Source organism: Sebastes umbrosus, chromosome 5, assembly GCF_015220745.1.
Source record: "Sebastes umbrosus isolate fSebUmb1 chromosome 5, fSebUmb1.pri, whole genome shotgun sequence".
Taxonomy (NCBI): Eukaryota; Metazoa; Chordata; class Actinopteri; order Perciformes; family Sebastidae; genus Sebastes; species Sebastes umbrosus.
In genome coordinates, this window is record NC_051273.1 from 19,469,612 (window position 1) to 19,493,128 (window position 23,517).

The 23,517-nt window shown below is 41.6% G+C and overlaps 1 protein-coding gene across 4 annotated transcripts in view; it reads right to left on the reverse strand.

The window, feature by feature from the left end:
- The window catches only part of ncanb (neurocan b), a 217,655-nt gene that overhangs the window by 37,022 nt on the left and 157,116 nt on the right, over positions 1 to 23,517 (reverse strand). For all 4 annotated transcript variants that reach the window (XM_037768872.1, XM_037768870.1, XM_037768871.1 and 1 more), the window contains one exon: positions 1,448 to 1,561. In XM_037768872.1, the coding sequence (XP_037624800.1) occupies positions 1,448 to 1,561 (114 nt within the window). The remainder of the gene's footprint in view (positions 1 to 1,447; positions 1,562 to 23,517) is intronic.

Below are 23,517 nucleotides of genomic sequence, written 5' to 3' on the forward strand. Positions count from 1 at the left end.
TTCTTCTCCGATACATTTCCCCGAAGTATCTCTGTTACTTCGTTACTATTGCAAGCAAGCAGGTTTGGCAAATCAGTTGTCTTAGCTTGCAAGTTACACCCTTCACGTGATGGGAAAGTGCAAACAAAGGGCTCTCAAAGCCGTAGTTAAGTTTCAATTTCGGCTGCTTGTCAGATCAGCTACATACGACTGGATTTTGTTCTTTAAATCCTTTAAGTTGTGGAGACCTGAGAGTGTAATGTAGCCTCCATTTTTAAGGTGGTGTACACGTTAAGAGGAATAAACTAACATTGACTTGTACTTTTACTTTTAATACATTAGTGCATTTAATATCAGAAAATTACATTTGATGCTTAAGTATAGTAAATATCAGACACTTTAAGACTTTTACTCAAGTAATATTCTCATAGGTGACTTCAACTTGTATTTTATATAAATGCGTTTTTATATCCGTGAATTTATCAGTGTTTATTTTTATTATTAAGAACTAAAAAAGCTAGAAATCAGATAAAAGAAATTCACAAATTTTGGTGAAAATCAATTTTTTTTAAATTCCTTTTTCATGAATAGCTTGTAGTTTAACCATTTCATCAGATAATCTGGCACATAATAGGCAGCTTGTGCACTTCTTCCCCATTTCCCAAATGTCTATTGCTAGAAGCCTTTTCTCAAAATTTCACGAAACCTTGTTTACTTTGGGGACGTACAATCCAGGCGAAAATAGTTTTGAACCAATCAACTCCTTTTAAAAATTCTGTATAATTTTCCATTAAAATGAGCAAAAACCCAAACGATCGACCCTGATGTATACAACAGCTGTTTGGTTTTCCTCAACGTTGTTGTGCACGGACATGTCGGCCATGTTTTCATGTAACATGCAGTTTGTGAACAGCCTCCTTTGCGGCCCCCTTCTCACTGGGGAATTCCTGTAATGAGAGAAGAACCCAGCTGGACGCAGGTGTCCTGTATAAACCTGATACATTATTCCAAAGGGCTTCCCTCTCCCTCTTTTGTCTACGTTCATATCCTCTTCCTTCCACTTCCACCGCCTCCCCCGTCTCCATGTACACATCCTCATTAACTCCATCTTCCTCAACCTCGTTGTTTTCTCTCCACCTCTGTCTCCACATCCTGCTCTCCTAGCATCCTCTTACTCTCTCTGTGCCACCGCCTCGTACTCCTCTCCCTTCCCTTCCCCCTCTTTATGTTCATCCTGCTACTTCCACTGTCACATCACCTTGCTTCTCCACCTTCTTTGTCTCATCCTTCTCCGCCTTCACTCGCTGCCTTGTCTTTCTTCTTTATCCATTTTTTGCCATCTCCTCCCACTACTCTCATTCATTTCCTCCATCTATCTACTTCTCCCCATCCTCTTCGCTCTCTGCTTCCACAAAACACACACACCCCTTTTGTTGGGTGAAAGCTGAGTTTTTGTCTACATTGTTACCTTTCTCACAAGTAGCTCCTCCGTAGCTGGGCAGACAAAGACACACAAAGGAGTTGATCTCATCGATGCAGGTTCCTCCATTCTGGCATGGATTAGACTGGCAATCATCAATGTCTAGATGGAGAGAAAGAAACACAGGGAGCGAGTCAGGTTAGACGCAAACACACACCCACACACACACACACTCCAGCAGTACTTTCCAAATGGCTACTTTTTAAACTACCTGCCACAGCTTTTTTCCTGAACAAACTCCTCAGAGATCAAACTTTTGGAGAGATTAGAGGAGTTTCTGAGAAAGTTATAATTAAAGCGAATTGATTGAACTTCATCAGCGAGCGGTTTGGGATGCACTGAAGCGCATGATGCTAATTGCAAAGTGTTTGCAGGACGTGCTGCAGGAGCGAGGGAGAGTACGGAGTGGGGTGGAAGGTAGAAAGAGAGCGAGAGACGTGGGGGTTAGAGGGAGGAAGATATTTAGTTATGCCGGTTACAAACTACACGAGAATCAAGACGATTTTGTGCCAGATTCCCCGTTCACGACAAAGGTCAGCAAGGACCTGATTTTTTGATGGTTCCAAAGATTATCTTTCCAAATATCCCTGTGTTGTGAAGTCTGTTAAGAGGGTTTTTTACATCCCCCAATCGGCTTGGAAGTCCATCCTGGCTGCAGCGATTTTAAAACGTAAATATTAAACATGTTCAATATTTACGATCAGATCATCTGTTGTGTGTGGGGAACCCAGAGGACAGTTGATGACGCATTTACGTGGTAAATAACGATAAACAAAGAACCAAGCTGACTGAAGCGGAAGGACAACCACCGCCTTCATGGTGGCCACAGCTAATGCATGAGCTAATGCAAAACGCAAAGCATAAAGTATTAAGATGGAGCTCAAAAATGGAGGAGCAACTTGTTAATTTGTGGCAACAACATGAGTGTTTATTTAACGTGTCTCCATGACTTCATCCATCCATCCTTTGTGAGTTTTCAGTATGAAGTAGTGCAAAAACTAACATCGCTAATTCTTCCTGCTCGTCGTCTGCCTTGTTTGTTTACACTAAAGTCACATTTGATTGCGAGGATTTGCAAGATTTACTTTTTTTTAGTTAGGACTCTTGTTGTTCATGAATGAATCTGTTAATGTGTGATGTGCTGTTTTGGCAAAATCATTGCTCTCCACACACTATTGGACCAAAGCTGTTAGATTTATCATAACATGTCGTAATGTGTGGGGTCTCTCACATTTTCAAAATCTGTTAAGATTTGAAACATCTTTTAGTGTGGGCCAGCCTTTAGATGAGCTCCCATATGCAACAACAACACTGACGCACCCACCGTCTTGCTAGTAGCTACAAAAACTGTGTGCAAATCTATTTTAATATGTGCAGAAAGTGACCAAAACAACCAGTCAGTCGTCTCTAGATGCAATATCAACATCAAGTCTACATGTTTGTGCACAGTGTACACACTCACATGCATATTCACACATATACACACACATATTTCGCAGAGGCGTCGCAGGGGTGAGAGTTCTTATTCTGTTGAAAAATGGTAACTGTATTTCTCTGGCTGATCTGTGCCTGGGGGCAAAATCATTAAAACTGCAGCTGGTATCCCACAATCCTCTGCCATCACAACAACGGAGTGAGTCCCTGGGGCCTTGACAAGAGGTCATGGGAGTGGAGGGCAGGGGAGGTGAACGGAGAGGAGGGAGGCAGGAGGAAGTCAGAAGAGTGAATAAAGATGTGGGGATATAGAGATGCTCAAAAGCATCTGGAATGAAGGAGAAGTAACGAAAACAAGGGGAGAGGTGAGGTGATGTGATGCTGCGACTCTGGGAAGGTTGGCAAGTTTCAGGGTTGGATTACAGGGGCTTTGCAGGCAGACAGCGTTTTGGGCGGAAGAGTCTGTTTGGATAACACAGCATGACAGCTTCATTGCCGGTGCCCCGCTTTGGGCTGGTTGATATTAAAGGCTGAATTTGATGCAGGAGGTAGAGACCCAGCCAGAGGAGTCAGAATGAGATGGCATTTGTGTTGGTTTAGTGTATTGTTGTGTATTTGTGTGTCTGACTCATGATGGGGTGGAAAAATAAAATATAAAAAGATGAGAGTCACACACAACAGAAAATGAGTTTGGTTCAGATGATCTGACATCAAGCGGAGGGCTGATCCAAATTTTTAGGGGGAGCAATAGCAAATGATTTAATGAATCATTGAATAAATTAACTTTATTTATACAGCACCTTTCATGCACACAATGCAACACAGAGTACGGCTGTGCAATTAATAGTTTCATTTCAATTACAATTTTGTGTTCCAATGAAAACAAAATAATTGCAATGATGCTCTCGTTTTGCGTTCTATTATAAATCCACCCCTTTCCTTTACAGCGGTGCGCTTTCTCCCCGCCTGTGACGCCCCCTAAGTGTGGGAGGATCCCATACTACATAGCTGGTGCTAACGGTTGTTGACAGACTGCAATATTATTGATGAAGCCGGGGGTAACTGACTGAAAAGGTAGGGATGATTAATAATAATGAACTGCATGAGGTGTCCTGTGCCAAGCTACGCACATCATGAGGCTTTATTACAGCGTAACATAACATTATTTGAGATCATTAAAGTTCTAATCCACCATTGAGTCCCAGCAATCACCACTGAGTGAAAACATTACTCTGCAGGATTATTGGCCAGTTGTGACAGTTAACCGCCATCAAACCAGACTCCCCAGTCTCTGAGGTGCTTGGCAGTGAAGAGAGGCCACGCTCAGTTAATGGCGTTAAAGCAGTTTTTTTAGTCCAACCAGGCATCAAGTCATAGAAACATATTTTACAAAATAAGGGACAGGGGGTCCAACGTAATGTCCGAGTACACAAAACATTTGAAACCAAATATATTTACTTTAAGTATTTCCGGTGCAAAAAACAAAAACAGATAAAACAGCATGATATGACTTTAAACAATCCATATTAAATATGACTACATGAACACAGATCCCTGAATGAACCTCTGAGGAACTCCATGTAATTAAAACAGGATGTATGATGAATAATAGACACTGAGAATATCCCTCCCTCTACACTGTGAACCAACAGATGAGCAGGTTGCCAGCACAGCTACAGGGCCGAATATGAGCCAGCATCTGGCCTCATTAAGCACCGGAGCACCGGGGTAAAGAGTGGAGGAACCCCGTGGATTTTAGGAGCACTGGGGTCAATAAAGTACAGCTCTGAACATCAGCTATTAGAGGGGCTACAGTAGGCAGGACATTATCTGTCCTATAGGAACCAACGTAGTGGTACTTTAGACATCGGTAGCTGGCATAGACTGACCTTCATCTCGTCAAGTTTATGCAAAAGTCTGTCACTGATTTACTGATGAAGTTACACGATTGGTCGGCTGAGTGTTGGAGTTTCCTCATTGGCCGTTGCTCTTTCAAAATGAAAAGGTGGAGAACAGTCCTTTGTTTACATTTTCAGGGGGGGGATTCAGCGGTTCCACTCCTCGGTGACGAGAGCATCTCAATGCTTTCCATTCATTTCCTATGGTAATCAGGTCCAGTGCGACGCGTCCGGCTCACGAAACTTTGACCAAGTTGTCAAACTAGGCGATCTAGTTCTAAAATGAAACGAGAGTCAGCAATGGCATCGCCTATTTCTCGTTTTTAAATGTTTTCAGAAGTAAATTTTGATGGATTGTTTAGACGGAATAACAGAAAGTTTACGAGCAGGCCGCCATGTTGTTTCCTGTTTGAAACGGTGAGCCGAAAACCAGGGACCAATCAGGTGCATTCCACAATAGGGCACGTCACCGCTTAAACGGCCTGTTGAGCGGAGCAGCGCGTCCTCTATTGTCCTCGCCGGACCTGGTGAACATGTACGGCTGGATTTAACATTATAGACATGATCACTGACTATTTGTGTAACAATTTAGCCACACGGTCCAGCCATATACTCGGTCTTGTTTGTCAAACTATTTCCAAAGTCAAGAATTAAAGATCCCCTCTAGACTTGTTTTAAGACTTAAATATACAGTTTGATATGTTTTTTCAGCAAAAACATTGCTCATTTCATTAACTACTGGACTCAACACGTCCCTCTACATTACTGAAAAGCCTATCCTCAGGATATGTGCACTGGTGGTTTCAAGTTTCCACATCACACTTGTTTAAGTTGCATAGTGGACCACGATTGGCTTCTAAACTAAAATCAAGCTCACACGTACACATCTCAAACTCAGATTTAACTTGAGCACAGAGAAACTTTCTCTATTCAGCAGATAAATGTGTCAAACTCTCCACACACACAAAGCAACAAGAAGGTAAACATATTTGAGCGGAGTGGGAATTCATGTTCATAAAACTGCATTGTTACCACTGTGTACCATATGGCCGTGACAACACATTGTTCCTTAGTATCTGTCGGTGTCTACCTCAACTCTTCTCAAACGGAGCACTGAGGGCCAGAGCGCAGCAGGCCTGTCCACTCAAAGCCCACTCAATGTCCACTCTGCCCAACCCGCTTAATGAGAGAACCATCCAACTTAAGCAGGTGGCACAGTGTGTGTTTGTGTGACTGTATTTGTGCATTTGTATGTGTGTGTGTACATCGCTCTCTGGCTCGTTCCTCGGTACAACAGAATCAGGCATGGGCACTAGTACCGTCTCCAGGGAGTCAAGGAGAGCAGTGCTCCACTTATCTGCTGGCAGAGAGACGGATGGAGGGATAAACAGGTGCCAGCCGCCGTGGTAATTGCTGGGTGCAGTTAAAACACCAGCGACGCTACCAGCTTTTCTTTTAGCCAGCGCTATTCATTTGAATCTGTCAGGAGAGGCAGTAAATGAATGTGAAAAGTTGATGTGGCTAACATAATGACACAAATATGAAATTGAGGATTAAATGTGCTGATTGAAAAATACATAGTTTAGGCATGTTTGATTGCAGGATGAATATCGAAAACCTACTCTAGTTGTTTATCCCCGCCTCTCCGTGTGTATCCGAGGGATAGCTGGCGAGTGCGAGGATGGAGGATGGGGAGATGGGGAGAAAGAGGAACATGGGGGAGGTAGGATAGTGAGACAGCAGCCAGACGAACCGGGGGTGGTGTCGGTTGACAGAATATCTGGAGGCTTACTGCAGGCATGTGTCGAAACCGGGGTATGAATAATTGAAAAGGGACAGAGGAATAGACAGAGAGACAGAGAGCAAACAGAAATGGGGTGAGAGAAGGCCCTGGGTCAGTCTTTCCCCATTTCCCTTTTGGGATTATTTGTCAATTCAATGAATCAGATACAATTTCTATTACCTGTGTACTCGACCAGAGCTATGTCAACCACAAGATCACCTTCCTGTCCTCCCTGACACTCTTGTCCTTTTGTTTCTGACTTTTCCACCTCTGTATCTTTTTCTATTTTACAACAGGGAGATTTATGCTCTCGATTTATGCGCCAGCCATGCCGTTACTGAATGCTCAGGCCAAATAAAAAGTAAACAGCTCTTTCACCGTTTTATAAATGAGACCTCAACTGCAATCAGCAATTTCATGGCTATGAATCCTTGTGGGTTAAGCCAGGAAGAGTCCAGCAGAGAAAGTCCACTCAGAGGGTAATAAAGGCTTGGAGAGAGGAATCGATATTTCAGCCGAGGACTGGCATGCATTAAAACATGGTATATTATTTTAGTGGCTTAGTAAGTCTGCCATAAAAAGTGTAGCATGGTTACACACTTTCTGCTGCTAGCAGGAAGTAGGAACTGACTTTTGAAAAGGACAAACTCTGTCAACTCTACAAGATAACAAGAAACTACACATTATACAGTCCATTCTCCTTTTAACAACGAGGAAGTGGAGAACATCCTGTGCTGAAATAATGAGGCAGGATCTGGACTAATAGTGGCAGATTTTCAAGAAGATTTAAGAGGCTTCTTCACTTTAAATCGCATATCAGGACTCTAAGTGAGTATTAGAGAATCCTGAGAGGTCTATGGATTAATTAAAAGCCCACTTTAGACACAAATGACAACATAAAAGCAGCACTCAATGGATTTGAGGCCTTTTGGGAATTTCTTACACCAAAAACTCCTCTTATTAAGGTGTCAATTGAGTACGTGATGGGATTTTGACTGAGCCTAAGATTGATAAAATAAAGAGTTTTTCATTAAAGTTACGAGTAACAAGAGCAATAAATTCTGACATGACACTCTGGATTATGAAGATTATAAAGTCTACAACTGACGGTTTAATGACATTAATTGTTCTTGCATTCTAGCGGTCAAGTGAGGGCTTTATAAAGAGCAACTTATAGGCCATGAAAACTTTATTTATTTTAATTTTCTCAATCAGCTTCTTACTATGAATGACTGGGTCCTACAAGAACACACACTTTTCTGCCAAAGTTAGAACACTTTTAGCTATTTCAGATGAGTTTTCTGTATTTCTGAGTTGCACTCACAATAGATAATAATGAAGAATAGGGCTGAACAATTAATTTAAATTTAAATTAAATCTAAATCGCAGGAGGCACAATATTTGTTAAAAGCGAAATGTGTGTCAAAATACCATTTTAAATCAAATATCGTGGTGCTGCAGAGATGTCCTTGCCTACAAATCATATTCTAAAGACTTATAACATCTTTGTTTGGTACAAATCCCTGCAAAAACGCAGCATAATCATTTTAATATGTTTTTGAATGAAAATGAGAATAATTATGTAAAAACGATCATTCCCTCTAATATTGCAAATGATATCGCAAAATCAGTCAAAGAGAGAATGTTTTTAAAACTTTGTGTGTGGTTTATTTTAATAGTTTACTGGGCCTTTAACACCCCTTAATAACTTCCTTTGTGTGCTTTAACATGTCATTTTTTGCTGCAGAGATGTAGATGTGTACTCGAGGATGTGTCAGAACACTGTGACATCACTGTTGCCGTAGTTACGGATGCAACAGAGCAACCCTGTCTCCTAAAAATTACGTTTCCATACAACTTAACTGTATTCTCTTTAAGTTGTAGGTAAACATATTCTCCTGCATGACGGTCGCAGTTTTAAACACATGGTTAACATTGTGAATCGAAAAAAAAAAAAACTAAAAATGCAACAAAACTACAAAAAAAAAAGAAGAAGAAAGTTCCTAGGCACTTTTCCGGCAAAAAGTTAAAAGGCCTTTAATCAGATGGCTACTTCCTGGTGAAATTCTAAAAACACAGACAATGCTTCTAGCTTTCTTCAGGGCATAACAAAACTACTTGGTTAGGTTTAATAATAGATCACGGTTTAGCTTAGTTTGTTATGTGACACTTTACGTACAGTAACGTTAAACGTAACGTTAATCTAAGTCAATGTTGACTTATTAACGTTTCACACAAACAGCGGTGTCGTGGGTGAAAGTCTTGTGTTTGTTTGACCCATCCATCCTCCCCGACTACCTCCCACGTGGACTTCCGCGAAACTTTGAGATGTGTCAAACACAAATGTAATCCAGGAGAAAATACGTTTCCCTCGAAACATAATTGAAAATGCATTTTCATTGAATGGGAACGTCATTTTTAGGAGATGGGGCTGAACAGAGCGCACTTCTGACCACACCTACTCACACCTATCAGTGATGCAGAGAGGAAGAGGAACCACATGCAACCATGTGCAAGGGTGAACTTTTATTTCTCCACAAAGGTACAAAAGTGCTGCTGTGTCATTGGTTGATATTGTTGTTGCTCCTTATCAGGTTTACTGTAATATTTATAAGAATTGTTTCGAAATGTTTTGAACTTCATGATATTAGGTCAGTGAAATTAGGTCGGAGGTCAGTATATGGATACCAGGAACATGATGTTACTTCGGTATTTAGTTGCACAGAGAGACTTTTTTAGTTCACCGATGACAGCCACAGTCTGAAGAGTCTGTCTTCTTATCTGTCATCCACGGCTCATTAAAATGAACTGAGTGTCGTCTGACTTCTTTTGGTCATCTTTTTGATTGCGCAACAGTGAGTTGTTTTGCAGATGTCCTATTCTCTCCTCCAAAAACACTCATAAATATTCACCCACAACATCAAATAAAAGAAAATGTTAAAGTGAGAAGCATTGGAGATATATTTTACTTGGCATTTGTTGGCTTTGACACAAAAATAGCTACAATTTCCTCCGCACAAATCTTGAGAGGTTCAATCTGAATGTGATTTTAAGTACCTGTTGTTCCTGTGTTTAGGTGTTTGCTGTGTAGCTGGAGACAAAGTCAAGATGCCAGCTGCCCATTTTGAATGCCAAAACTACTACAAACATCCATATCAAAGGTCAAGATTGTAGTCATTTGCCTGTCAACTAAATGATGGTTTGTTAGAGTGCTGGGAGCAGTGAAAGTCAGAACTACGTCTGACTTTTTATGATATTTGAGGAAAACTTCTGAGTGAGTCCTGTTTCTGCAAAATGTCTCAGGCGTAACTGCTTTGGTAAATTGTGAATAACTGACAAAAAAAGCTTCATTAAAGGATGAGGTTTTTATATCATCCCACAGCTTCCCAGTCATGTTCTTTAAGTATTCAGATCCGAACATTCAAATTTAGGTTGAAGTAGTTATGTTTTAGCGTCAAAATACTACTTTCACAAGCATTTCTAAAAACGTTTTCCCACGTGGCCTGAAGTAGGTTTCTGCATGATGACGTTGCTGCATATATACACATACACCGATCAGCCATAACATTAACACTATCTCGTTACAATGGCACCTGGCAGTGGGTGGGATATATAAGACAGCAAATAAACATTTTGAACTTTGAACTTTGTGTTCAAGCGTAAGGATGTGAGCGACTTTGACAAGGGCCAAATTGTGATGGCTACACGATTGGGTCAGAGCATCTCCAAAACTGCAGCTCTTGTGGGATGTTCCCGGTCTGCAGTGGTCAGGACCTACCAAAAGTGGTCCAAGGAAGGAAAACTGGTGAACCGGCGACAGGGTCAGACCCGAGGCTCATTGATGCACGTGGGGAGCGAAGGCTGGCCCGTGTTGTCTGATCCAATAGAAGAGCTACTGGAGCTCAAATTGCTGAAAAAGTTAATGCTGGTTCTGATAGAAAGGTGTCAGAACGCACAGTGCATCGCAGTTTGTAGCGTATGGGGCTGCGTAGCCGCAGACCGGTCAGGGTGCCCATGCTGTCCTAATGGTGTATATCCTTATCCATAGTCAGTGTGTATCATCTACTGTCACTTAGATGGTGGTCGGCATGCTCCCAGTTTGGAGAAGCAGACAGGAGTACAGGCACGGAAGCTAAGCAATGTACTGCTGTGGACACCATGTTAGTTTGGATCCGAAAGTCATACAATAACACAAACTAACCACCCAATTGATGCAGCGGTAGACCAGCAACTCCCGTGTTCTGCGAGGTAAAATGACTGTTTTTGTGAATGGAGTCTGGTCTGGTGGCTTTGAAGTCAGCGATGTAACGGCTTCAGTTCCCCGTCGGAAAGGGCTGTCTGAAGGCGAGGTAAAGCAGTGAAAATATTATAATCTATTCTTCTTTTTTAGGTGGCTAAAATACATTTTTGTCAACAGCTGCTTTACCTCGCTGTCAGACAGCCCTTTTGCAACAGGGAACTGAAGCTGTTATAACGCTCTCTTGAAAGCCACAAGACTCCATTGACAAAAACAGTAATTTTACCTCGCATAACACGGGAGTATACATACAACCCCACTTCAAAATACCCAACTCAACCCTTTCAGTTATTTCCAAACTTAGCACAGCAAACGTTGACTCAGCTAGTGCTGGCATTCACATTATTCATAACCTTATTGATTAGCTTACTGTGGTAACCTACGTCCCTGCTTTTTGCTAACGGCTGAGTGGGTGTTTCCATTTGTAACACCCGGAAAAAAAGAATACAGATGGAGTCGACCTTTAAGTGAAGATATGAAGAGGACAGCAACAAATGAACACAAATAAGGGTTGCAGATAGAAAGAAAGGCATGAAACACACGCATCACGGTTGCCTTTGAGTCATTATGCAAGTACATGTGTACAGATACACAAGCAGAGGGTGGACGGTGAGCAAAAGGGAATCTCATTATACGCTGTATATGATCCATTCGCACCAAACTTCTGTAGGTCGCAGGCACAGGCATTTGAAAGCCAGTTTGTCCTAACGGAGCCGGAAAAGCACATTTTTCTTTGTAGACTAAATGCCAGCCGTACAGATCAAACAGCAGGCTGATCAATTACACAGAGAACCTTTGAACCGGTAAATGCCACCTGGAGACTTCACATCTGACAGGGTGGTATGGAGGGCATGGAGGGACATTAATGCGACAGAGGAAGACTTTTTTTTGGAAGAAAACGCACATTCATGCAAGTATACGCCGAATCACTATATCTGTGACACACACACACCCCTACAGAAACACTCTCTAGCAAACACACTGGGTGGCAGTCCGCTCCCTTATCAACCAACAGCAGTGACAGATCTGGTCACTCTTTTTTACATTCGCCTAATTTCCTCCGCACCACAGCCGACATTATGTAAAAATAAATTGACATGACATGCTGTAAAAAGGAGGCTTTGAAATGGAAATATTTGTCACACAAAGGTTTTTTTGCTGAAAGGCTCTTTGTGTTTGTCATCTTTCATTGTGCGAGACCCTGGATGATTGACTTCCTTTTAGCTAGCTGAGGGGCATTGACATTTCCATGCCCTTCTACAAAGATGGATACCTTTCTATTGAACCGCCGCTCGTCCAAGCAGCATGCCCACTCAATGGACCATGTTGTGTCGTGTCAATAACCATAAAGCTGGTGTGTGTACAGCAGCATTAATGAGCATCAAATGATTATTTTTTGTGAGTTCATATGAATGTATGCGTCTGTTTGTGTGAACCGTGAAGGAGAGAAAGAGTTTCTCTCATTGAATGGTCGTATTATTGTGTGTGTGTGTTATTTACATAATGGATATCCACAGCTGCAATCATAAACTGGATGTATGTGTGTGAATGCCAACTCGCTACAGAGAACAAGTGGTGCTCTTGACTCCCATTTCCAACTATTTTGGGTAAGAGCATCTTTCTGCCCCCAAAACATTTTGGTTCCCGTTTGACAACAATAACTTAAAGCCGCACTAATCAATAGTTTTGAATTACCAATGGATCAAATGGATATGTGTAATGTGAAAGGAGTCACTTGTAGTGAAGGACACACACAGATTTATCACCTGACTCTGTCGTTCCCCCTCAGCTCTACAAAGTGTTTTAGCGTCTTTCAGCTCAGCCTGTTCGCACGAAAAGGCGTATAAATGCCGCAATAATGCGCAAAGCGTTTAACGTGCAATAAGTACGCCTTTCTTGATTTCCGCATGTCATTTGTACACCGTGTCTCGTGTACTGACTGCGATGTCAACACATATAACAGCTACGGTAAGAGTTAGTGACGTAGTATAAAAAGCGAGAAAGACCACTTATGGTGGGGCGGAGGATGGGTCCAACAAAAACGTGACTTTTAACCAGGAAACTGTTCGAGACCGTTGTTGACTGTTATTTTGCTTTGTATGTTGGTGATGTCTGTCACGTGATGATTGTCACGTTTTTTATTGACGTTCGTGATGTGTTTTCTGTAGTTGTGTTACGTTGTTTCTGTACGTGTTTTACTTACTTATTTTAAGCCCAACCATGACATTTTCCCTTACCCTAACTAAGTGCTTTTCTTGCCTAAACCTAAATGCGGACCTTTAAGTGGCGTTCAAATGACACTCAAAAAGGTTAAAATGTGTACTCATGACACGCAGCATGTCTGTGTAATGTCGTGGTATTCATACACCTTCCCGTGAGACCGAGTTGTTCAGCTCGTTGTTTTGGTTTTCAGACTGCCACTTTAATATTCTGGTTCAGCCTCACCGCTCTCATCGACTCTGTTTTCTAGCAGCAGCAAGCACCACTGTACGCTACCTGCCCAATACAAACAGCAGACAGACAGAGTTAGAGACTAGCTGGTGAATATAGTGGAGCATTCAGCAGCAAGAACCGGATATTTCCCTCAGGATTTTGGTGGCCAACAAATATCAGACTTACATTCACCACATGGCCAGAAACACAGAGCACAAATGAATGCTAATGTTGCTCTGGGTCTGCTGGATGTGTAAAGATTGCTAACACATTTGCCACAACACACAGAATAAAACAATGACACCCCACAGTTTACATTAATAGTAGGAATGGGCTTTTTAAGTAATTTCTATATTTAAGTACTTGGATGTGGTACACTGGGCAAATTTAAACTAACTACTACGACAGCTACAGCTTGTAAAATCTGTTAAACTACAGGTCCAGACAGCCTTGAAGTCAGGACATCACATTGTACTGGAGCTATTAGACATCCCTCCCCTGTAGCAGCTGAATAATAATACAGGAGTTCTCCGTGGTTAACTGCCTTGTCCAAACATTAGTGCCCTCTGCTATCTCAGGAAAAAAGATGTTGGAGCAGCCAAGCAAAAAGATTTGAGAATAAAGTCTAACTGGTGTTCATTTTAAGATTTTCACTTACAAATACCTTCCATATGTTGTGCACTTAAAACTCTTTGGTGGCAACATGTAGGCTTTAGAAAGAAAATGCCTGACTTAAAAGATATGAAAGAGGGGGAACATGAGTTTCTAGCTCATAATAACTTCAGGATTACTGTATAGAATTATGATAGGATTATTATATCTTAGTGTAGATATTGTATATTGGCTGTCGCAGAGGGATACAAATCCCTGCATGTTCTTCTTAATCTCAGAGATCCTTTAAAATTATGCTAGAACGTGGGATGAATTCAGTTTTTATTAAGTGGCCATAAAAAGAAAAGAATTCCTAGAAATGTATACCATTTCACCATGCTGGATCTCCACTTTTAATGATCTTTTTTTGTGCCAGTGTGTAGCATTTAGGGGGGTCTATTAGCAGAGATGGAATCTAATATTCATAACTATGTTTTCATTCTTGTATAATCACCTGAAACTAAGAATAGTTATGTTTTCGTTAGCTTAGAATGAGCCCTTCATACAGTATCTACGTAGGGAGCGGGTCCTCTTCACGGAGTCCGTCATGTTGCTCCGCCATGTTTCTACAGTAGCCCAGAACGGACAAACCGAGATCCATTTAGTAGCTGTTCTGGAGCTTTTGATCGTGTCATATGATCTTTATTAGCCGATGGATTTTGCACAGTTGTGAAAGCTCCAGAATAGCTACTAAATGGACCTTGAGGGGAGATTGTTTTGACAGCTGCTGTTTCTAAAATCAAGAATAAACTTTCAGAGACGTGTTCTGTGAGGTAATATTACTGTTTTTGTCAATGGAGTCTGGTGGCTTTGAAGATAGCATAAATAACGGCTTCAGTTCCCCGTCGGAAAGGGCTGTCTGACGACAAGGTCAAAAGATGATAATATTCTAAATATAGCATGAACTTAAACTGATATTGATTTTAGTGGCTAAAATACGTTTTGCTGCTGCCCCCGTCCACTGGTCCTGTGCTCGTACTCCTGTCTGTCTCTCCAAGCTGGGGTCATGCTAACTGTAGATAATACACTGACTATGGATAAGTACCTCATAAAACCCCACTTCAAAACACTCAAACTATCCCTTTAAGTATATATATGTAATACACAATACATACTGCTCATATCTGCATATTATGCACTGTACCTGTGTATCTGCTGGCACCTGTGAGTGTTTGTTGAGTGTCTGAATGGACATGTGGGTTGTTTGTGCCTCTCTGAGCGTGTCCCTCTCAGTGGATGTGTTTGTTTGTGTTAGCAGTAAACTGTAGAGTCCCGGGCCTTCAGCTGTGTTTGGGTGCGGGTGGATTACAAAGGGATCAGGATCAGCAGGAAGAGGAGGAAACAGACAGACTACACAGCAGCTCTGGTACAGCCCAAGGCTCTGTGCTGCTCTCCAGAGAGCTCAGAGCAACGCTGATCAACCTATCACAGGAATTCAGCGTCTGGAGGAAAAGTCATTTCATCCTGGAGAAAATAGAGAAAATGTTGCATCCCTTTTTACTTGGCTAAGATGTTGGGATGAGCAGGGATATGCTACCTCACCACTAGCCCCAGACGCAATTACATCTTGGAGTCCTGACGATGTACTGAGAGCCGCGCGCAGGCAACGATCCAAATCGTCTGGGTTTACCAGATTTTCTTGTGCGTCGAGGGGAAGCGAGCAAAGTGAGCCTTAAAACCACCTTGTAGACGTTTCCAGTAGTCACACAGCGACATGAAATCCCAAAACAGCGAAAGATTCATCTTAATTCATGTGTTGCAATGTGGATAGTGTGCATGCGTCAGTGGCGTGTGTGCGCCCACAATATGTTTAAGACAGGTCCTCGCTTTGGTTGACAGCGTTTCTGCAGCTTTCATAACAGCCTGGGAAAATGTAATGAGGTAAAGTGTCACAACATCTCACATCGCTCTGCTAGCCCTCAGCTCTGACAGTCTGACTCCACTCACTGACGCGATATATATATATGTGTGTGTGTGTGTGTGTGTGCGTGTACGTTCACTGGCTCCATCTTCTGTTTATATTTTGTGTGGGAGGGGAGGCCAGTGGCCAAGGAAAAAGAAGCCAGGGACAGGAGAAGCCAAGCAAGCTGCCACGATGCCACCAGTAGGCTATCATACAGCCTCACTCTATTTCTGTCTCCCCGCAGAAGGAGAGAGAAGGAAACTGAAGATAGTGGACGGCTTTCAAATAAAAAGGAAATAACTAATAGATCCAGAGAATCATCAGTATTCGTAGACATGCCCTTGTTTTATGGCTGTCAACTGATCAAAATATTTAATCGCGGATTATTCACAAATTAATCACGCATTTTTTATCTGTTCAAAATGCACCTTAAAGGGAGATTTGCCAAGTATTTAATACTTTTATCTACATGGGAGTGGGCAAATATGCTTTATTTATGCAAATGTGAGTATATATTTATTATTGGAGATTAATTAACAACACAAAACAGTGACAAATATTGTCCAGAAACCCTCACAGGTACTGCATTTAGCATAATAAAATGCTCAAATCATAACATGGCAAACTCAAGCCCAACAGGCAACAACAGCTGTCAGTGTGTCAGTGTGCTGACTTGACTATGACTTGCCCCAAAACTGCATGTGATTATCATAAAGTGGGCATGTCTGTAAAGGGGAGACTCATGGGTACCCATAGAACCCATTTTCATTCACATATCTTGAGGTCAGAGGTCAAGGGACCCCTTTGAAAATGGCCATGACAGTTTTTCTTCGCCAAAATTTTGCGTAAGTTCGTAACGTTATTTAGCCTCCTTTGCGTCAAGCTAGTATGATATAGTTGGTACCAATGGATTCCCTAGGTTTTATAATTCATCTGATACAAGATATATATAGTATATCTTCACTCTAGCTTTAAAACTGAGCCCGCTACAGCCTAAAAATCGCAAGTTGCGTTAATGTGTAAAAGAAATTTGTGGTGTTAAAACAAATTTGTTGCGTTAAATTTGTTTTATCATCGCTTTAAATTTGAGGGCTCTACTTTATTTTTTCTCTCCCTCTACAGTCATTTCCTTCCTTCCCTCACTGCCTTCCATACTTCTTTTCCATTAGTCACTTCCGAGTCTCTTCACCTTCTATTTTCTCTTCCTCCCTCTGGAGATCTCTAAATGGCAAGTTTATCCTCCTTCGCCCCGTGGGTTTTACCAGGCTAATTTCCTTTGAGTCAGGAGGCTTTACAGGTGTCCCTTTAGGGCTCCTGGTGTTAGCAGCGGCGGCGTCCCTCTGGGCCGTGTGGGGTTTGGCCTGTTCCTTGACAACTTTATCTGCCAAGACACCCAGGGTGTGATCATTAACACACATCACCTCAAACGTTTACCTCTTAAGACAGATTGCTTATGCTATTACTTTTCTCTCCGTCCTTCATTCTCTCTGTCACTCTTCCTCCTTTTCATCCATTTTTCATCTCTTGGCTTCCTTCTTCCTTCCTTCCTTTTCCACTCTCCCTAAAACTTCAATGCTTTCTTCCTCCTTTCCTTCCCTTCTACCTTCCATCTTCACCATTATATTTCCTTCCCTTCTTCCTTCCTCATTTCCTTATCTCTTGGCCCTTACTTCTGTGAGCGTACACTTAAAAAAAATACAATAACTCTACTCTTAAAGTAGAGCAGTTCCCCAGAGGGGTGAATGACAGGCTATTCTCTGCCTCCTGTCGCTATTTCTGACATACTTAAAGAGGAAATAGTAGAGTGGAATTATCTATTTTTTCCTTACTGCTGTCAGAATCAATTAATCACTGACAGTGAAATCATATATAAGGATGTGTTTCTGAGCAGAGGGAGCTCTGATGTTGAGTATTTAAATCTATTTCTGAAAAGAAATGGCTCATGAACCAAACAAACAGCCTCTGGTAAATCTCATGGAGGAATTATTTACTCTTTTTCTACTAATTTGTGTCTTAGAGTCAATCATACTCAGGCCTGCGCGGTCAAGGACTTTATCCTCTCAATCATCTTTGCTCTGCCTCTTTCTCTTTCACGCTCTCTTGCTTCATCTCTCTCTGTCTCATTCTTCTGTCTCTGGCCCGTTACCATGGAGATCAGGAAAAATAAAAATCCCATTTGTACCGGTGGGTCAGGTCACTATAGCGTGTGCAGTATGTGTATATGTGGGTGTACAATTATGACTGTATACAAACATCCGTGAGGATCTATACATCCTCACAAAGATAGTAAGATGAGGAACAGCCAGCAAAAGCGAGAACATTTGGCCAATTTCCTGTTTCTCAAAGAGGATTTAGGACTTGGTTTGTAGTCAAAGTTAGATTGTGATTATGTTTAGGTTAGGGCTGATTGATTTGATGAAAATATATGATTGAGATTGCTATTATTTTCCAATAATAAGATTTGTAGATTACATTAGGCTATATTAATCAATTTATGTTTGTAACAAGCAAAATCACAACATATTCTGATAAAATAGCATCACGTTTTTTAAGTCAGAGAGTCAAAGAAAAGTGCAACTAGGCTCACATTTATTAAGATATTACATTACTGGTATAATTGATCAATTATTAAAGCTACTACAAGACGTTTTTTAACTAGTTATGAATTTAATATTGATGCCTCTAAATGACCTACAATGTAAACAAGACCATCAAGGAGAAGATTGGTTATTTCTATTTCTCTAATGTTGCACGTCTTAATGAAAATATTTGTACATATTTCATATTTCTTATATTCTCATTTCTATTTCTTTACATATATTGTGTTTATATTGTAGCATTATGTACATAATTTACATGGTACATACTCCTTTATTTCTATTTTCTTACATTTCTCTATGTTTATATAAAAGCTACTGTAACGCCCCGATCAATAAAGTATTTAATTAACTCTTAATACTCGTCACCAGGTCAGATTCCTCACAAAATCAGACAAAACAATTTACGACACGCAGACCGGAAGAGTCTATGTTTACATTTTCACAGTAAAAGAGTGAAAAGCACGATAGCTGGTTAAAAGGAAGCAGAAGGAGATTTTTCTTTGGAAAATTACATTTTTGCCATTACATTTTGTGGTACTGGCTGACACTGAGGCAGGATCAGCAAAGAACAATAGAAAAGAATGACTGAAAAACAAAAAAAAAGCTAAAAGGGACAGTGATAGAGCACGGGCGAAAACACGAGTCAACCTTGGTCGGTCTTTCGAAAGATGGAGAGAATTGTGGGATGCATCATCACCATCAACTGTTGATCGGTGGAATAGCGTAAAACCAACGGCCGGATGTGCATCGTGTTTTATCGCATGCACGATGCAAACAAAACACGGACCCCTAATGAAAACACCTCTAGAGATACTAGTGGTCCAAAACTCCACCGGGCCCCTTTAGGACCATTTGAGCTCAAACATACAGTATGTGTGCATTGCTGCATGAGTGCACGCGTTCATATTTGTGTGCACTCTCATATGAAAGTAGCATTACGTGATCCATATTTTATACTTGAAGATATAAGTTTGTGTCCCAGTGTGCAGGTGTTTGTGTGTCTCTATGCGTGTGTTGTTGTGTGAGTGTTTCTGGAACACCGATAAGACCCCCCTGTGTAAAACCCAGTTTCCCCGTCTTCATGGGAAATCAATTTGTCCCACTTTATACGTGGCCAGCCTTTATATGCTTCACTTCCTCCTACAGCTGTCACCAGGTGTATACAGAGTCATTGCCTCCATCCATCCATCCAGCACAGCACACACACATAAACACACACACACACACACATCATGCTGAGCTAAACCAAGCACATATCAGACACATGCTTGCATGCATATTCATTCACTGTGCCCGACACTTCAGCTGACGACTAAATGACGAAGAAAAGTAGTAAAGATGAGGCAACTCAAGGTGGCAAGTGTGTGAATGTGTGTGTATGGGAAAGTGGAGAATGTGTGTGTGTTGGAGAGAGAGAGAGAGAGAGAGAGAGAGAGAGAGAGTGTAAAAGAGATAAAGAGAGAGAGGTGAGTCCTAGCAACTCGGCCAGCAGCTCATTAATCTGCAGGTGTGTTTATACCAGAGAGATACTGCACTCACATGCACTCATGCACACACACACACACCTACACGCTCACACACACACTCACTCACACACACCTACACACCCTGCAGCTCATTCTCATTCAACTCTGCAGCCAGTATGTCCTTTGTTTCTCATTGTCCTGAGGAGTTTGGAGAGGAAGGAGTGTGATTGAAAACTGGGATATTATGCTGTCCACCCATCTCGTATGTGGTGTGAACACAGTTCAACCGCACACTCGTACACTCCTGCAGGTGTTCAAGGTTGTATTTATGTGGGTTGTATTCGTGTGCTTCCATGTGGGTGTGCATGTTGCTGAATTTCTGTTACATCGTGACTGAATTTATGCATTTTTATGACTGCATTTGTGTGTATTGACCAGTTTTCGTGTGTCTCTTATTGTGTGTTTGACTGCTTTTGTGAATGCAAATGTCTGTGTATCTCTATTTGAGTCAGCTGCAGACCGAGGAACTCCAATCAGGCACTGCTGGTGGTGTTGGCAGCACTGGCGTAAAAGTATGGATGATAGTAGCTGTGGTGGCGGTGGTGGGGGAGAGCACAGCCAATCATAATGCTGATTGAGGAATCCGATGGCGTGGATGAATTAATGAGGCGTGTGGATACGGGCTGAGCCAGCCAATCATAGCTCTTTAAGAGCTCCTCAGCTGCCGACAAACTGTGACAAACTGCTGGTCATCAATCACACAACAGACACATACTCTCCCATTTGCACACACTCTGTCACATCCAGCCTCATGCACGGTTCATCCGAGTCACTGTGCTGAGTCATGTGTTGTTATATCATTGTCAAGCTGCATTAGTTGTCTAGAAAACCAGAATATTTCACCATAAATCAAGTTTAACACACTATAAAAATCTACAATGTGGTGTTTCTACAATTCAATTTTTGCATGGATTAAACAAATAAGATATAACATGTTAATAGGTGCTTTTTAGAGGCAGATTATTTCAACTTGGAACAGAGCCATGTTAGTTATTTCACCTGTTTGCAGTCTTTATGCCAAGCTACGCTAACTGGCTGCTGACGGTAGCTTTGTATTTACCGTGAAGACAAGAGAGTGGTATCATTTCGACTGTTATCAGCTCAGTAAATGTGCATTATCAGGTGTTATAAACCTTGTGTGTTTCAGCACTATTACGTTGTAAAAGTGAAAGCGAAACGTAAAAGCAACACCTTGAAAACTGAATGAACCGTTACATATTGAACAGCTTCTTGCTTCTAGGTTTAGGTAACAAAACCACAAAAAAGATCTTGTTTTGGCTTAAAATAACTACGTATGAAAAGTGAAAGTGAAACTTAAGGTTGTGAACACAAAGTCAAAAGCATGTTGTTGGTTTCACACAGAATGCGAACCCCAGTCTCCCTGGTGATAGTACTGTATTTTGTGTCCCATCCATCGCCCCCGACCTCCACCACTTGGAGTTTTACACTATCTATACTACAGCGCCTGACTTCCGCTTCTGCTCCTGTCATAATTACATGGTCGCTAGACATAACGGTTTTCTTCTTCTATTTCTTCTTTCGGTGATCGTCCATGTAAATCGATGATAAAAACCCACTAGTGGGTGTAGCAGGGCCCTACTGACCCACATCTATGGGGCTTATAACCGCTGATAATGCACATTTAGTGACCTGATAAAAGTCTAACTGTCTGGTGGTATCGATCTTCACGTCTAACTCTCGAATAAGCACATTTTTCCACAAAATGTGAAACTATTCCTTTAAGCCACTTGTTTAACTGCCTGCATAGATTTTGTCCACAGATCTGGCACTTTGCTTTTATATTTTTGGCAACACAGTTGGACTCTGAGCTGCCATTTAAGCAGAAAGTAATTGGAATCGATGAACTACTAGAGCTGAAAAGTAGATCCAGTTATACTACTAGAAAAACAACATTTTAAGTTAAGACGGTTGCATTCCAATGATAATGAGATTTAGAGGAACCCTCTTTGGTACACAATCACAAAGATGCACAGACACAAAACCTCTGGGTTCCTGGAGGTATTTTGCTGAGAAAAAGGGAATAGATTGTGTTGTTGTGAATACCAGAATTTCCATCTCTGGTATTCAACCCTATTATCCTCGTCTGTGCTGTTGTGCCGTACTGTATGTGAGCAATCAAACTCTTCATCATTACATGAATCATCATTTTTTGATGGTGCATTCTATCACCCCGTGGCCAGCACCGGATCTAACTTTGCAGGAAAAGTAGAAGCCAAGAAGTAGCAGTAAAACTCTACAATATATTGACGTTAGCTCGAGAACTTGGAGGATTTGGAGCCAAACACATAAATCCATTCCATCATTAATGAAGGACTGAATGTGATGTCCTGTGGGGAGCAGCATGGCAGCGCCGGCCCTTTCCATCTGTCTTCCTCTACATACCCTTGCAACTCCCTGAGAAATCATCTACCAGCAGCTTTCTTCCTTTCTTCATCCTATACTTTTGTTACACTTTTGGCTATAAGTCAGCTTTATCGCATACAATAGCTCTAAGCCACTTTCACCTCCTGCCTCAATTCACCTCAAAATGTTTTCTGGGATTTGCTTACAAATATCTCCACTGCCTGTGTGTATCCACAACAAAACCACATCCTGTCCTTCCCATTCCATCGTCTTTTGACCTCATCGCTCAGATCTGTGGACACACTGGTGACGTGGGTTAGGGGCCGGTGATATTAATAGCCGCAACCTCATGAATCTTTCAAGCTCAATCATATGAGCTGATGTGAGAGGAGTGGGTCTCAGAGGATGAATTAGTTAATACAGAAGCCCAGTGGGGGCGATTCTCTTCAAACACGAGTTATGCATTAGCTCTTCATATAGTCTTGGGTACATATTGGTTTTATATAAGACGGGTCCAAACAGGTGTGTGTGTGGGAGTCCAGATCTGTGTGAGAGGAAGAGATAAAGAAATATATTTTGTGCGCACCCTTGTGAGCATATTTGGCAATTTGAGCATGCAGGTGAGTGAGCGTGTGAGCTTGAATAAGTTTCATTTTATGCATGAGTACAGAGGCATTTCTGTATGAATAATTGTATTGGCCTTTGACAGGAAAAAAACAGAGCAAGAGAGAGAAAGTGACGGAAGCAGGGAGCCAGAGAGAGGAAAGGCTGGGAGAGGTTAGGGGTTGCGGGGGAGTGAGGAAGTGTGGCAGGAAATGAAATGTGATATTTGGGAGAAATGCTGGGGGGCTACAGGGTTGTTTTCAACCCCAGTCTCTGCACTGCGGAGCAATTTCAATACTGTAGGTCCTGCCAAAGAGCAACGCATTGGAGGAGGGGTGAGGGGGGAGAAGTGAGGAGAGCAGGGAGATGGACTGAACAAGAAAGAAAAATGAGTAAAAGAGTGATAGCAAGGAGAGACAAGGACAATTATAGAGAGATGAGGTCAGAGAAATAAATGTGAGGTAAGGAAAAAAGCACATTTGATAGAAAATGTACAGAGCAGGGAGGGAGTTAGGAAGGAAGTGGGAGAGAGAACGCAGATCTAATCACCATGATTGGAAATGAGG